The sequence below is a fragment of the Limanda limanda genome, chromosome 10 (assembly GCF_963576545.1).
Source record: "Limanda limanda chromosome 10, fLimLim1.1, whole genome shotgun sequence".
NCBI classification, from domain to species: Eukaryota; Metazoa; Chordata; class Actinopteri; order Pleuronectiformes; family Pleuronectidae; genus Limanda; species Limanda limanda.
Genome location: NC_083645.1, coordinates 21780228 through 21796176, shown reverse-complemented (window position 1 = coordinate 21796176; position 15949 = coordinate 21780228). Strand labels below are relative to the sequence as shown.

Sequence of the window (15949 nt, the reverse complement as noted above, 5' to 3'; positions counted from 1 at the left end):
TTGGTAAATCTTGGTTAGATGGATCAGCTCTACACTCCTCTTTGCTGTTGCACACATTTTCATGAAGAGTGAAAATGTATTTGAGAACGCAGGAGAAATCAGCTCTTTAACCCTGACGATGTTGCCGTCTCTTGTTCCTTTCACCTACACCGTCAGCTCGCCAGACATTATCGGGTGGTTCATCAGTATTTTAAAGCTTCTGAATTATGGAATCAAACAGCAAAGGCAGAAGGGTAGAAAGTGTAACTTATGCTAGAATTGGCTGCGTGTGTGAAAAGTATCCTTGATGGATAGCCAGGCTGCATAAGCCTGTGGCATTAGCAGTATTATCAGGCTTAGCTTTGGCCTCGCGTGCATAATGTACCTGTCTGTTCATCAATAGAGAAATGATGACTCCAGCTGGCTGCACTGGAACTATCGACTGATCCAAAGACAAAGGGTGTGAGTCCAGACTCCACAGGGCTCCAGAAGGCCACCGTGTTGGTCACACGTGTGAATAATGCGACTAAAATTGATATTGTACAATGAAATATCCCAAAATGATTGATACTTAATCAAATCTGAAATCAAATCAAAACCTTGTGAATTGGAAACAAATTCATTTTGGAAATCAGTGGCGATATCCAATCCTAGTTAGGATATTCGAATATATATATGGCAACTGTCAAGAAGCGGTATAATTGGTTTATTATTGCAGGGCCAAAGTACGAAGTAAGAGACTTTGAGTGCAGCGAGATTATGTGCTGGTGGCGCATCGCTGCAAACATGGAAACCTTCTACTGAGAGGCTGATTTGCACTGTGTGTGTGTGTGTGTGTGCGCGCGCGTGTGTGTGTGGAATATATGTGAGCGATACACCCACCCGTTTGATGTGGGTTCATGCCTCTGTGGGCGTTTTTGTGTTTGCTTGTGTGTGTGTGTGTGTGTGTGTGTGTGTGTGTGTGTGTGTGTGTGTGTGTGTGTGCGTGTGTTTGTGTGAGTGTGTGTGTGTGTGTCTGTGTGTCTGTGTGTGTGTGTGTAGAAGCACTTTAAAGATACACTTGTGATCCCATGTGCACAGACACCTCACAACCTTTTACAGGAGGACAAAGCCTTCGTCTCGCTTTTAATTAAAACATCACTTGCCAAGGTCACAGACTAGGAAACAGGCACTCTGTGTGAGTGTGTGTGTGTGTGTGTGTGTGTGTGTGTGTGTGTGTGTGTGTGTGTGTGTGTGTGTGTGTGTGTGTGTGTGTGTGTGTGTGTGTGTGTGTGTGTGTGTGTGTGTGTGTGTTTGTGTGTGTGTGTGCGTGCGTGTGTATATCTTTATGTATGTTTGTCTTTCTTTGACGGTGTCCACTGAGAAAACATTAATTAAAATGTGTTAGAGAAATCAAAGAAGGAGCAGCAGAGGACAAAAGAGAAAGGGGAGAAGGAGAAAAAGAGAGGGAAGACATGGGAGGTTCGTGGAAAGAGGCGGAAACATGAGGAAACAGAGAGCAATGTAGCTGGAAGGCTTTGAAATACGGAGAAAACTAATAGTGAGAAAGAAGAAGGTTGAAGGAAAAGAGTGAACGAAACAAAAGAGCCACGCAGTAAAAAAAAGAGAAATGAGAGGAGTAAGTAATGAAGATGGATGGAGAGAGAAAACAAGAGTAAACATCTGAGGCTCAGCCCTGATCAGAGGAAGTGTGTGTGTGTTGGTGGCCAAAGGTTTGGTGGTTGGAAATTAAAACAACAGCCTCAGGGTTTGATGTGGAGTGAGTGTGTGTGTGTTAGTGTGTGTGTGTGTGTGTGTCTGTGTGTGCGAGTGTGTGTGCGAGTGTGTGTGTGTGTGTCTCAGATTCCAAGTGAAAGCTGTTTATTCAGAAAACAGGTGTGTGTGGTTAGAACAGTAATGAATCAAGAGGTGGGCTGCGGCACACGTTCATGTGTGCCTGCAGAGTGTGTGTGTGTGTACATAATGTACATTTGTGATTGCTCGTAAAGGTCATTGTGTGTATTTGTGAAAGAGAGACAAAAACAAAAACAATGCTGTGAAATGAATTGATTGGTAAATTGGAGCCTTTTTTTTAGATTAATCAACCAGAATAGATTTATTCAACCCTCGATCTCTCTTCAGGCTATTCTCTCTTATAGCAGATAACATATTCAAAGATCTGTGACCCAAAGCTGAAAGATTTTACTTTTAATTGCAATGGAAAAATAACAACCTCAACTTCTCAACTTGTAAAACAATACTATACAATATTTGTTATATCATATTTACAGTTTATTTGAATATAATTGAACAGGAGGGAGCTTTCTTGGTTGAAAATATGAAATAATATACATAATTGTTGGTAAGATTCCTCATCAGCTTCTGACCCCAGAAGAAATGCTAACTGTATTCAGTGCCTGTGGTAGTGGGCGAGCTCTTTTACTCCTGCACCACCTGGTAAGACTTCTTTCCATCATTAGCAAGTTGCTTATTACTGCTGCTGCTTGTTGCACGTCCGTGTTAAAGACGATGAACACCATCAGGGGAGAGGAGAGTGTAATGCAGAGCCAGAGGGAGGAATCATCTCCCTCATCCATAACCACTGCGTCAGCGAGAAGCCGTAAAAGACTGGGGTTTTTTTTAGTCGTGACTGTGCAGAGTAAAAAGAAAATCCCTGCATTCACTGATTAACGTCTTTCCATCGTCTTCTCTTCTCCTCCAGGGTCAAAACTGTGAAATACCCATCAACGCCTGCATCAGTTTCCCCTGCTCGAACGGAGGAACCTGCCACATTCAGCCTGGACAGGATGACCACTTCAGGTACGACAATATATATGTTGATAACAAGTGGGCGGCTGCGGCTCAGGAGGTAGAGCGGGTCATCCACTGAACAGAGATGCACAGGTTTGATCCCTGGCTCCTCCAGACAGCATTTTAAAGGAAAGGAAAAGCGCTTAAAAGTTAATGTGGTTTGTTCTGTCGTGTATTTCAGTTTCAAACACAGCAACAATCTGCCGTTTTCCCACAGACTAACTTTTCTATTTGAAACCAGCAGCACAACCATTATTCAGGCTACATATTGCCTGTAGCTGGCTGAGAAGAATAGATCAAAAATAGGAGTCGTTTCAAAGAAGTCCTTTGGGAATCCATCGAGGCTGTGGGTCAAATCTCATTGCCCTTTCTCCCCCGTCGCCCCTGTCTCTATTAGTGGCTGCGTTTTAAACAGCTTACCATGTATTCTCGTCTGAAAGGTAAATTAACCTCACTCGGCCCGCAGAAATGTAGACGCCGTGATTAGAGCGGACAGTCTTGCTCCGCTGGACAATGCATTACCCGTGATAAGAACTCGCTGTGACCTTATGATGTGTTTTCCTTCTTATGTGTGTTGCGGGGGGGTTGGAGCTGTGGGGTTAGACAGGAAAAGAGGGGACATTTCAAAGGAGGAAACCCCCATCCGGGTTGCTCATTAAATCCCTGCGCCCTCTTTGACCCCCTCAACAGTTTAAAGAGGAAACTTTGAACTTCTGTCATTTTTCACGTCAGTGGTTCTGCACACACTGTTTTCGTAAGCTACATGTGTTTTAATGTGTCATGTGAAGGTGAGTCTGAGCTCTACCTGTGTTTTGTTGTTTGAGGGGTATTTGAATTATTAGCCACAGAAAAATTGGATGTATGAACAAAAAGCTGTGTGTGCATTGGGATCAGCTACTGTGGCTTTTCTTCACTGAACCTTCTGTTACAAGAAGTATATCTGTAAAGAAGAAATTATGACATGAACATTAAATATATATATATATTCTTATAGGTATTATAAGAATGAGTAGAAGTATTTATACTGAATCTCTCACTGTTTTGAGTCAACGAAAAACTCTCAAAAGGTTTTAAAACAGCATTGCACATTAAAACTTTAGGTTGGGGTTGTAAAATTGTAACATAGTGGATGTAATGTGGACATGAGTCATAATCAGGCTATGTTCTTTAACTTCTAAACAGGAATATTAATATTCTATTAGCAACTAATGTGAACTTCATAATCGAAAATAATGTCTTATTCAGAATAAGGTCAAATGTCAGGTAATAAAAGTCCGTGTAGACTAAAACCTTCACATGAGTTCAGAGGACATCAACAGATTCTGTGTATTCAAAATGAGAGTTCATTGCATTGGTATATTTATCCAGGGAAAGTTTGCAGAACACACTCGCTCCGCTGCAGGAAGTAGCTGCTTCACATTCACACGGTTTCACACATTCTCACCTGGGAGCTGCCCAACACAATCCCAGAGTTTGACTCCTGGCTTCGGAGCTTTCCACCGGAGACTCTGAGGGTCAAGAGCGTCTCAGTGGCAGTTGTTGAGTGAGTGGAGGGCAGAGCTTCTCTCATTTGCTTTCCTGCACTTTCCACCTATTCCCAGCTGATCCAGGATCTCAAACTTGTTTTTCACACCTCTAGGCTACTGTTGCATTTTCCTGCAGAATCTGACAGCTTGAAAACACAGTGAATGCTTCATAGATTTGTGAAAGGAACCTTGGCATTGGCCTGAAATATTTGTACAGTTAATTCCCCCGATCTGTCATCTGAGGACTAATCCCTTTTGAACCGAGAAACTAAAACAAGAGCGTCAAAATTAATTTGGAAACGAATGCCAAAAGACAAAATATAACTGGTGGAAGGCCACAGACCCAAGTAGTAAAAACCAGTTGTTTAGAAGTGCGATAAATTAAAAACAGATTGTATGTAGCCAAGTATGACATTTTAATTTAATACACAAAGACATTTGATCTGCTAAATTAAACCCAACTACATTTAATACGCTATTTTACACCCATTAAAAAAACTCTTTGAAGGCCAAGGAGGCAGCCTTGGTGGTGTTATTGCAAGATTATATTAAAATTCAGTCTGCACTTGTAATAACTGCTCATACTAGTACATGTATTTGTCTCGTTTGTTTGTGTCTGCCAGTGTCGTCAGCTTCTCGTCAAAAAGTCCCTCTTCGTCTCAGCCTCATGAGGAACAGACACTTTGAATGAAATGAAAATGGCATTAGCAGTATCGTGAGCAGGTTTGTCTCTTGCTCCAGCCTTTGCCATTTGAACAGCTTTCATATGCGTCTGGCCTTTACCGTCCTACATGGAAACGCAATTACGAGTCTCTTTACCCTTGCAGGTCTTCTCTTAATGTTAATAGTAACACAGGTAGATGTTTGTGCCCTCGGAGAGACACGCAGGAAGCGAGGGGCACCTGTGCCCTTTGACATTTTACATGTTGTATAATCAGTAGGAGATATTCAATAAGTCCAATTAGCCCCAGCTCTTGGCAGAGACCCATTTGTCAAACTCTAATTTAAATGTCAAAACTGGGCCGTGATTGGTGGAGCAGAGCTTTCTGACCCCGTCAGTGCTGCCAGGGCTCTTCTCATTTAGTTTTATTTCTCTTTTGTCCCTCAGGAGAACACTTTGTCTTTGTCCCTCCTGCTCATTCCTTTTTCCTCTTTTTATCTCTTTTCTTTACCAGTAGCAACCACAACTGTAGAAGAGGTAATATTTATAACCTCTAAATTCAATGAAATGGTGATTCAGTGAAAAGTCCAGACATACGCAAAGTGCATCATAATTTCATTTAATTTGGGCAGAAAAGGGTAAATATATGTTTCCTCAGCTGTTTGAGGGTTGGTCCTCACTGAGACACAGAGATGAAACAGGCATAACTTCTGTATACGTCAGTAAAGATGGAAATCTCATTGTGATGCATTTTTAATCTTCATATTCTCTTTAATATTATAATATTTCCGCTCCAGCTCTAAGCTGTGAAAAACCATTTACTCTAATTTGTAAAACAAACTCAAATGTAACATTAAAATGTAAAAATTAAAAGACAAATCAACACCAAATCTCAACACTATACTTCCACTAAGTTTCATGTAAATTTATTCGAAAGTCTTTTCGTAATCTTACTCACAAATAAATAAATCAACCAACCAAGTATCAAATGGCCCAATAACCTCCTTGCTTGATGTAAAAAAGAGACTGGATCTTGGACTCAGACTCCAAAGGGATGCTCCTGTTGATTTGTGTCTGTTAGATGAATATAAATCCCACATGCTTATATCTTACCTACAAAAACGTCACTGATTCTCTGGATCTTGTTTTGTTTTTGCCCCTTGAGGTCAACATTTTTATTTCATGCAGCCTTTAGATTTAGCCTCTGCAAACCAGCAGACAGACAGGGTGGGGGGGACCAGTGACTATCATATACAGTGTGGGAGGAGAGAGTGAGGGAGTGAGGTAAGTGTTTGTGTGAGAAAAAGTCTGCCTGGCACCAAAGTTAGATTAGAAAAGACAGAGTGAAACAAAAGACAACGAAGAAGTAGCAGAGGGGGGGAATGGGTTTAACAGGTGTGAGGGAAGTGGGAGGAACAGAGTGTTTTACAAATAAGTGTGTCGGTGTGTCTGTGTGGGTTGGTAACTGTCACTCACTTGTGCTAAAATGACTTTTCACTTGTTTATCTTATTAATCTGACGTTGCTGTAAAATTCTATTCATCCGCCTAGAGAGAGACGAAGACTACATCCACAATTTAAAAAAATGTATCCACCCTGGAACTTAGGTTACGCTTCTGGAGCCATTTTATTTTGAAAAAACTCTGCTGCTGCGTTTTGGACGAGCTGGAACGGAGATGTTTGGAAAAGATGATGTAGACACTCACAACCTCTTGCCGTCACAACATAGCCTTTCGCTGATTCCTCAGGCTCCTATCACCTCACACCTGTCTGGAAGAAAACGTCTAGCATTAGCCTTGGCTCCCAGTGAAGAACCCAACATGGATAATCACTTGCAAGCGTAGCTAACCCTGTTTTTTTTTTATTACAGCTAACGTGCAGTTAAATTCTGCATTTTACAACGATACAGCTTCTTCTGACAACCAAATGTTGTTGTGTGTGTGCGTGCGTGTTATAGGGGGGCGTTAGTTGTGCGTGTGTATCACCTATAGTCAAAGAAGTGGTGAGAAGCGAGGGGAGAGAAGATGAGGCCAAGAAAAAACGGGTGATAGGAGGAAGGAAGATGAATCGAGGGGAGGAAAGAGCAGGAGGCTTTGATAATTTCTTCTGAGCGCCCCGGGTGGGCGGTGTCCAGCAGCAGCGGCTTCAAACCGAGTTAATCTCAGCACTTTTTTTTGTCTTTCTTATCTCTGGGTGTGTTGAGTTTGATTTAAAGTTTTTGTTGTTTTTGGTTTCCTTAATGAAAGTTCCCCTGACAGGAAAGACAGAAGACACAAACTGTTTCTTTCACAACATCAGAGATGGTCAGGGAGGGTTATTGTGTGGCAATAGTAGTTTAAACTTTCAACAGCCATGTTCAAATTGTTTTCCTTCTATAAATTGAAGCTTGAAATGGTGTCTCCTGTTGAGCCACTAAATATAGATATGATGCGGCTCCAGTGGTGTGTGAGACTCGGCTCAGAATGGAGAAAAAATTTGCTGGAATCAAGATGGAACTGTTTTTCTTTTCAGCTCTTACAGCAGAACCTAAGGGTGGGGGGGTGAAGCTGAGCAGCTGGATGCTCTGGCTGATGGATTTTATTTATAAGTTGTGCAGCAGGAGTGTGTGTGTGCACTGATCTGGCCCATGTCTCCATCTAATAATGCACATTTTGTGTGTTTTTGTGTGTTTGTGTGTGTAGCTGTGTGTGTCCAGCCGGTTTTGAAGGCCTTCGTTGTGAGATGAACCCAGACGACTGTGAAGACAACGACTGTGAGAACAACTCCACCTGCATCGATGGGGTCAACAACTACACCTGCATCTGTCCACCCAACTACACAGGTACACACACACACACACAAACACACACACACACACCACCGATTTCTGCGCTGTGATATTTTGAGGCCCTCTGTCTTTGCCCCCCCTGAGATGCCAAGTCCCTCCACTCTGCTGCACACACATACACACATACACAAAATCATATTTTCCATTATACTGGAGGGTAATTTAGTAATGGACAGCTTCTCCGCAGTGACCTGAAACTGTTCCTACAGGAGGCTGAAATAGCAATCACAAGAGAGAGAGAGTGGTGAAAAGAGAGAGAGAGAGAGAGGTGAAAAGAGAGGGGGAGAGCAACAGTAGAATGGCAAAGAGAGGCTATATGTACTAGAGGGAAGGGGTAAAATAAACAAAGCAATGAGAAGGGTAAAGAAGAGGCCAATAAAGAGCAGAGGGAGGGAGGGAGGGAGGGAGAGAGAGAGGGAGGGAGAGAGGGAGAGACAGAGAGAGAGACAAGGAAAGAGACCTAACTTGGTGAGTCCAGCAAGTTGAAGCGAAAACGCTGACTGGAAAGTTAAGTTTTTCTGTGTGTGACAGTGTCCTCTAAGACACACACACACACACACACACACACACACACACACACACACACACACACACACACACACACACTGCTGGTCCCCTTTGACACTGGCTCTTAGTCAATATACACACACACTCACCCGCACACACACCATGTCATTATCGTTGTTGGCGTAAGGAAGTCTCACACACTGCCAGCCTCCTTACCGCACACAGCTGTTGCACACACACACACACACACACACACACACACACACACACACACACACACACACACACACACACACACACACACAGCTGGCTGCTCTTGCTCTGAACCTGCGCTCCGCTCAGTGAACCACGGTGGAATCATCAGGTGTCACATTAAGAGGACAGTCCGCTCTGCTTTGTACAAGCTCAGCAGCCGGGAGTGTCACGTCATATTTGCACCGTCGGGAATAAATCAAGATTAAAGGTCACAGGACCTTTTAAACAGCTGATATAAGGTTTCTACAACCGGGAAGTTCCGTTCCAAAATGAGTCATATACAAAAAAAAAGGTCTTGGGCTTGAATGTGCTCAACAAATTAAATGTCAGTGTGTCTTTTGGATAAAGTAGCTTGTGTGCAATTTCACTATTGCAGCTGATGGGGGGGTAAAGGGTCAGGAGTTCACAAGAACATTTGGATTCATTCTCTCCAGACCATATATTAATAGTGTACAGTACATAGAGCAAAGAGAGACACAAATTAAAACTTCTGCCTCTGCCTATGAGTTTGTGTTTGGTTCCATGAATTTTTCTGGAGGGTGCGGATCCAGGAGATACGGAAATAGCCTTGGTAGAGGTTTGCTGTTGAGCAAATATTCAAATATAATATGATTCAGATTTCCAGTGTTTGAGGCTCACTGCCAACAACAAGGGAATTGCCCAAACCATTTAAATGCCAAGCTGTGAGTGTCTTTATTTTTATGGTAAAATTGACATTTTGAGTGAAACACTTCCCCACTGTGTTTATGGGATCATCAAATTCTAACGAAATCTAAGTGTGCACTTGGCTTTACTTTAACATTATTTACTGGTTATTTAATCACACTAAAACAGACAGTCAGGCTGGTTTGATATGAAGGTGGTGGAGACAGACGGGTGGAAAATTGGATTAAAGCAGCGAGAGAACCATGGAAATGTGTTTAACCTTTGTCAATCTGCTTTGACCAACTCCAGCCAGAACTTTATCACGCACTGTTCACCCATCTAAATCTCTATGTGTGTCTGTCGGTGTGTGTGTTTGTGTGTGTTTCCCCTGTTCATTATCTGCGGCCTTGAACATGACAGACACATGTAAATGAACTTTTTCCGCCCCTTGTTTTCTTGGTCTGTTCTTTCTTTTCCGCGATCAACTGAAATTTATGGAGAAAGTAATGTTGGATTTTGTTTTTTCAAAAGTTTCACATCATGTTTTTTTATCTGACACACTAGTAGTGAGATATTTTCAGTGATGTCATCTTTTCTTCATATACAAGTTCACCTGGTTGATGTCATAATCCTACAATCTGTATCAAACCCAAACACACACACACTCAAGCCTGTTACTTTACATTCCATGATGACTGTCTATTCAAAGGAATACATTTTTCTCCCTCTGTCACCAGGTGACCTCTGTGATGAGGTGGTTGACCCCTGTCTCCATGGTTTCGACCCCTGTCAGCATGACTCAAAGTGCGTCCATGTTGGCCGCAGTTACAGGTGAGTGACAGCTCCAAAGGAGGTCGGTGCTTAAAAGGGTCGGAGGTCAAAGAGTTGAAAGTGACGACAAAGTGACAGGAACAGTCGAGTCACAGAGTTAAAAGCTCACTCGTTGTAACCAAAGGGAATCTGAGTGATCTTTGTTAAACACGGCTGTCGTCCGACAAATACACATAAAGACAGACGCTCATAAACACATCACTGAGGAGGACGGTGAGACACTTTAACACAAAACATATTGACCAAATACCTCAAATAGCAATGATACCATCATAAGCCTTGGACATGTGGCCTGTGAAAAGTGAAAACCCCCAAGTTTTGGGGTACAAACAAATGCAGACAAAAACATTTTAGTCAGAGGTAACTAGAATGGCCCTCACAACACCAGCAGTCCCCTTAAATTCACCCATAGATATCAATCTCCTTGTAATGCCTGATACTTTATCAATCAAGATCAATGAATTACTCTCTGGGAGGTGGAAAATGTCAAAAAAGGTCTTTATTTTACAATTTTTCATGCAAAATTTGATCCACTCCTTTGTCCCAATCAGTGTCAAAATGTATTGGGTTCTTTCCTGGCCAATCTTTTTAGTGGTTTTTGCGTAATCCTGCTGACAAACCAACAAACAAACAGACACAAACAGGTGAAAACATAACCTCCTTGGTATCCTGCCCTAGGGCACTACAGCTAGAAACAGATGTGACTGAACACATGGGCTGTGGAATATGACTTTAACCTGTCACCTCTTTAAAACATCTGTAATCACGAACCTAAGCCTATTACAGACACACACATTCATGCCATCCATGTTTCTGTGTCACTGTAGGTGCGACTGTTTGCCGGGGTACGTGGGCCAACACTGCGATCAGGACTATAACGACTGTCTGGAGAATAAGTGTCAGCACGGAGCGGAGTGTGTGGACGCTGTCAACGGCTACACCTGCGTCTGTAAAGAGGGTTTCAGGTGAGAGTCATGGTGACAAATCACAGCAGGGGCACCAGGCTTGAAGGAGATGCAGATGGTGCTTCATAATCACACACTTAACTGTCTGGACCTTCTGCATGTGTGTGTGTGTTGTGTGTGGTTAATTACACCGTGTACTGAAAAAGAAATAGATAGAGGAAGGAATTAACGCTGGAAATAAAGACACCAGGAAAGAAAACAAAAGATATTGCACGGGTAAAAATGAGGATATTCTGGATTTTAAAGATGCAAGAAGATCCAGGGGAAAACTAGTTGCTGTTAAATGTTATGTTGCTGATATGTTGCTGTTATTCCCTCATATTGTGCATGCAGTCTCCACATGTAGCGCCATTAGGCAAAATGCAGAACAAGTACTTAGCAACTTTTATCAGAGGCTACCGAAACAACAAACTGGCCAATTAAAGCTCTATAAATAATTTATCTTCTGTTTAACCTCTTCCTCCCTCAGCGGGCTGTTCTGTGAGAACCCTCCACCAATGATCCTGCTGCAGACCAGCCCCTGCGACCACTCCGACTGCCAGAACAGTGCCCAGTGCCTGCTGGTTGCCGGGGAGCCCGTCTGCCGCTGCATGCCTGGTTTCTATGGCAACAAATGTGACAAGTTGGCCACCGCTCACTTCCTGGGTCGCGATGGCTACGTGGAGCTGCCCGGTGTGAAGCTTCGCCCCAACGCTCATATTTCCTTGCAGGTATGGTTGTGCTTCTAGTTTTAAATGGTGAAAACCCAATTTCCATACAGCAATAACAGGAACTTCCAACTCTGAGTACAAACCACCTTAATATCCTGCCTGAAGTGTTACCTTGCACAGTGCGGCCGGAGGTTTGAACACAGAAATCCATATTCTGCTACGCTACGTGGAAAATGATTTGGTTCTGTTTAAAATAGATCTATAAGTCGCTCAATTCAAGCCTCTAGAGTTGCACGACTTTGTGCCGACGAAGCAAAGCAAACATCTGCTTCACCCTCTGTTTCCATGTTACACACACACACACACACACACACACACACACTTGCATGCTCCCTTATACAGACTATAAGTTTTGGACACCTGAGAGTCACGTCCTAATAGAGACATATATTTTTCCATTAGGAAATGAAAAAGTAAGTGGATGAAAGAGAAACAGGAAAAGGAGGGCAGGCTAATTGATATTTACCACCTGTTTGGACCCATGTGAGGGCGAGTGAATGTGTGTGTGTGTGTGTGTGTGTGTGTGTGTGTGTGTGTGTGTGTGTGTGTGTGTGTGTGTGTGTGTGTGTGTGTGTGTGTGTGTGTGTGTGTGTGTGTGTCTGCGCTCCTGCCAGGAGCTTTCAATGTCAGTGCCAAGGCTGTTAAAGCTCCACCAAGAGGCCCGAGTCAGAGGCAGGAGAGAGAAGAGAAAAAGGGCCACGGCACTTCATAAATCACTGTATGTTTTTTTCACACTTCTTTCAGTCTGCCCAGTTCTATCTTCACCCACTTCTCTAAACCTATCTCTCCTTCCATCTCCCTTCCCTCTCTCTCTCTCTTTTGTTTTCTACTCTTCTCCCTCGTCTTGTCCTCTCGGTCTCTTCTTCTCTCCAGCAGCTTGTTAGGAGGTGTTGACTCGGCCGTGCTCCACTGAAGCCCGAGTGTTAAGTGCTTGGCTCCTTGGCCCCATTTCCACTTGCTAGTTAGTTAGCTCTTAGCCGAGCACACAAGCACGTGTGACATGTCAAGTGTGCCCGTGTGGGGGGGAGGAGCGAGTGAACCTGTTGTGGCAGAACTTACATTTTCTCCCCATTTTCCTCGACCCATTGCCAGCTATGTAGCTTGGCAACATGTGAGGTCAAACAATCACCACAACGCTACCACAACCAACGGTAAAGAAGCCGAGCAGAGCATCAGACAATACCATCAGGGTTTTAAAGCTTCTACAACAAGCTGTTTTTTGTTATTGGTTACGATGGTCATCGGTGAAGCTGCTGTCAGACCTGCATTGAACATTATTCTCCTCAAAACACCAGAGTGCAAAGCTCCAGAGGTTCTCTCCACTTTTTCCTGCCAGCTCCCAAGTAATTTATACATCATGTCCTGCCTCCTCCGTGCTCTTCACAGACGCCATACCTGCCTGAATGTTCCAGATTTTCCTGGAATGGTTCTGTTGTTGTGAACACGTCTGACCTGGACAATTTAATTCATTCAATCTTTATTTCTCATCTGATTTTGTCTCCAGGTGGCCACGGATAAAGACAACGGCATTTTGCTGTATAAGGAGGACCACGACCCTCTGGCACTGGAGCTTTACCAGGGACACATCCGACTTATCTACGACATCGCCAACTACCCACCAACCACAGTGTACAGGTAGGCACCACCGTATTTATACACACACACAGTTAAATTAGTTCTATTTTGCATTTGATTTAAATAACACAGAGGTGTATAACATTCACAAGTTACAAGTGTTACAGAGGCTCAGGGTAGCACAAGGGTTCTTCAGAATACAAAGTACACACACTACTCACCAACAAGCAAAGGGCCCAGGGATCACAGGTTTCTTTACACAGTTCTCTGAGGACATTTCAGTGGGTGTTGATCTAAACATAAATCCACTCAGCGTTTTTCCGTCTCACACACACACAGTGAGAGTTTCAGATCCATATCTGAGCACCTCCCTCAACAAACAAACATGAACTTCCTTTCCAATCCAGACCAGACAGTCGTGTCCTTGACAGAAACCAACAGAAGACGATCAAACACTGCAAAAAAAAGTGTTCAATGCTCCAAATGAATAGTTTGTGAGATAAACAGACAATAACTGAAAAAGAAATCAACTCATGATGATGTTTATAGTTGTCCTTCATATTTTCTTTAATGATTTTATGCAACATAAATAGTTGTTACTTAATGAATATACAAGAAAAACAACTTAAAACAATGACCAAACAATATCTGGGAAAAACACAAAAATAGTCGTCAAGCACACAAAAAAGGCACAAAAACACTAACTCTCTCATCTCGTTCTCATCCTATTCATTGACGTGATAAAATCTGAAAAAAGCTCCATCCACACAACCTTCATTATACATCTTTCTCCGTCCAGACGAGAACACAAAAATAACTACAAATGCTCAAACAAGCAAGATCTGCACTTTGCAAAGCGTTAGTAAGAATCTCAGTTTCATTTACTTGAAACACTGTTCGCATGTGGATGAGGTTCAAACACTGGAAAGAGTTTGTTTTGCTTAATCTTCCTCATTGTGAACAGTGTCTGAAACGACTCAGCATCCAAACCATGTCTCTGTTAGAGGTGAAACCATCACAATAAAAAAATATAACCCTCCATATATTTGGAGCAGAGGTCTGATAACAATCACAAATAACTCCAAAGTTGCTTATTTCAGAAAATAAGATGAACAAACTTATTTTCACAAAAACTCTGTGTTGTTGCTGAGGCTTTTGAACAGATTCATGAGCCAGAGGGGTCATGGACGTCTCTCAGCTCGTAAAAAAACACTGTATATAATAACTCAACAAAATTCTTTCTAACACACCAAACCGAACCGCTTGTTTCTGAAAAACAGAAACAGTGAGAGACACTGTGCACATGTCCATCTTGGTCTGGTGGTGATTAGCTCGTATGGATTCTGTCTGCACTGTCTCGCTGAAAGACAGAGACGTGAGAAGGGACATGTAATAAAATAATCAATATCATAATGTCTCAAGTTTGTAATGTTAGCACAGCCAATGCTGCAATTCATTAATCAACAGCAAAAATTATCTGTTCAGGAGGTTATGTCTTCAAATTTTTTGTTTGTTAGTTAGCGGGATTACACAAAAACCACGCAAACGATGAAAATTTGTGGAGAAGATCCAGGAGAATTTTTAAATTTTTTTAACATTGCTTGGATGCATTTATGGGGAGTTTTGTAATTCATGAAACTTTCCCCAAAAAATACTGACGTTTAGCGGACTGATATTTATGTGTGTGCAATTCGGTGCAGATCCAAATAAAAGTCTGGATCGAGGAGGTATGAACTCTCATGAGTGCCACTCTAGCCACCACATGTATTTGACCAGTGACCAAAAATACTATTGGAATGATTGTCCCCTCATGTGTGCGAGGAAGACCTTCACATACTCATCTATCGTTGTAATACAGAAGAGGAGAGGTTTATTGCACAAAGCAGCGAGAGGGCAACACTGTGCCAGTCCAAATACAACTGAAGTTTCCACAGTTTCTTACAGTGGCAGATATTGGAAAGTGTTTAAGGCTGAGAACTCACTTCCAGCGTGTAGTCCCACACGGAAAGGAACAAAATAAAAACTTCAACCTGAAAAAGTTAAATTATGAAGTGCAACAGGAAGCAGCCAAGTTTGAAGGATATTTGATGCCAATTACTGAGAAACACTAGCAACGACAATACCGTGGCATGAGATCATCCTGACCGATGACTCATTTTCATGGCAGTTATAGCAAGGTATGAAAATGTATTTTACAATATTATATAAATATTGGATATGATCTTTTTTAACCACTTTTGAATGATCACAGCAGTCAGTGTAATGATGCCAGCTGCAAATGAAGGAAGGGAGGAGGGAGCGAGACATATGCTAGTGTAATTAAATGAATTAAGGAAGAGAGGGAGGAGAGAGGAAGGTGGAGAAACGAGTTTATTTCTTTTTCTTTTGCTCTCCTTTCTTCTTTTTATATATTTCAGTCAGTGATTTTGCTAGAATGTGATGTCTGGCTTTGTGGTTTTGGCTCAGCTCTCTTCTCTTGTCCCTGTGGGTAGAGACAAGGTCACAGGAAGAGGAGGGGGGGGGGGGCTGTTAGCCGTACTGCGTCTGATGATGATGTCGGCTCGTAACATATTTGACTGTGGGATTAGGACATTACCTCATATTACAAATCCTGCAAGTAGCAGTGGAAGAATAATTTTGAAGCCACAGTTTAGTATTTCAAGGTCCAGACTGTTTCAG

At 42.4% G+C, this 15949-nt stretch overlaps 1 protein-coding gene across 1 annotated transcript in view; it reads left to right on the top strand.

Moving 5' to 3' along the window:
• Nucleotides 1-15949, top strand: part of slit3 (slit homolog 3 (Drosophila)) — a 222472-nt gene that overhangs the window by 196328 nt on the left and 10195 nt on the right. The window contains exons 28-33 of the mRNA XM_061079769.1: nt 2681-2778; nt 7637-7776; nt 9927-10020; nt 10848-10985; nt 11455-11695; nt 13200-13330. Coding sequence (XP_060935752.1) covers nt 2681-2778; nt 7637-7776; nt 9927-10020; nt 10848-10985; nt 11455-11695; nt 13200-13330 — 842 coding nt within the window. The remainder of the gene's footprint in view (nt 1-2680; nt 2779-7636; nt 7777-9926; nt 10021-10847; nt 10986-11454; nt 11696-13199; nt 13331-15949) is intronic.